General features: G+C 35.9%; 1 protein-coding gene across 1 annotated transcript; it reads left to right on the forward strand.

Moving 5' to 3' along the window:
• The first annotated feature begins 411 nt into the window (after positions 1 to 411).
• LOC124891956 (secreted RxLR effector protein 161-like) lies at positions 412 to 912 on the forward strand. The gene is made up of 2 exons (XM_047403473.1): positions 412 to 496; positions 638 to 912. Exons 1-2 carry the CDS (start codon positions 412 to 414, stop codon positions 910 to 912), a joined length of 360 nt encoding a protein of 119 aa, XP_047259429.1.
• The last annotated feature ends 298 nt before the right edge of the window (positions 913 to 1,210 follow it).

A 1,210-nucleotide genomic window follows, 5' to 3' on the forward strand; every position in this document is an offset into this window, starting at 1 on the left:
ATACCTGTACTTTCACTTACATGTCACCAAAAATTTGGTGACATGTAAGTGAAAGTACAGGTATTTGAACGGGTTCTCCCGGGCCTTCTCAGCTTCGGGTGCCAGTCCGGCCCGATGGGATTTTGGGGCGTGACAGCTTGCTACTAATGATCTTGGTTCATTGCATGATACCAAGAAATATCTCTCTAACAACTTTGAAATAAAAGATATGGGTGAGGCATCTTATGTGATTGGAATAGAAATATTTCGAGATAGATTATAAGAATTGTTGGGATTGTCTCAAAAAACCTATATTAATAAAGTATTTGAGAGATTTAGAATGGAAAATACTCATCTAGTCCCGTTTCAATTCAGAAAGGAGATAAGGTTAGTCTCAATCAATTTCCAAAGAATGACTTGGAACGAAAACAAATGAAAGATATTCCTTATGCATCAATAGTTGGGAGTCTTATATATGCCCAAACATGTACAAGGCCAGACATCAGTTTTGCTGTTGGTATGTTGGGCCGATATCAAAGTAATCCCAGAATGGATCACTGAAAGGATGCAAAGAACGTGTTGCGATACTTACAAGGAACAAAAGATCATATGCTCACTTATAAAAGATCTGATCATCTAGATGTGATTGGATATTCAGATTCAGATTATGCTAGTTGTGTGGATACAAGAAATTCCATATTTGGATATTTGTTTCTATTAACTGGAGGAGCAATATCATGGAAGAGTGCGAAGCAGTCTATTATAGCTGCATCCACTATGGAAGCTGAGTTTGTTGCATGTTTTGAGGCCACAGTCCAGGCTAATTGGCTGCGAAACTTTATTTCAGGACTTGGACTAGTCGACAATATAGTCAGGACACTGAAAATTTATTGTGATAATACTGCCGCAGTTTTTTTTCTCCAAGAACGATAAGTATTCGAAAGGTGCTAAGCATATGGAATTGAAATACCTTTCGGTTAAAGAAGAAGTCCAGAAACATAAAGTGTCAATTGAACATATTAGCACTAAGCTTATGATTGTTGATCCTTTGATGAAAGGATTAACACCCAAAACATTTGTTGAACATGTTGAAAGGATGGGTCTTATTGATAGAAATGAATGATTACTTGTAAAGACTTTATTATGTTTATGTAATTGACACTTTGAGCTCAAATTATATATGTTTCTGTTGTTACCTGTTTTCTCTTGTATACATAATATTGTGAATGAT

This window comes from Capsicum annuum, unplaced genomic scaffold (genome assembly GCF_002878395.1).
Source record: "Capsicum annuum cultivar UCD-10X-F1 unplaced genomic scaffold, UCD10Xv1.1 ctg42654, whole genome shotgun sequence".
Classification (NCBI taxonomy): Eukaryota; Viridiplantae; Streptophyta; class Magnoliopsida; order Solanales; family Solanaceae; genus Capsicum; species Capsicum annuum.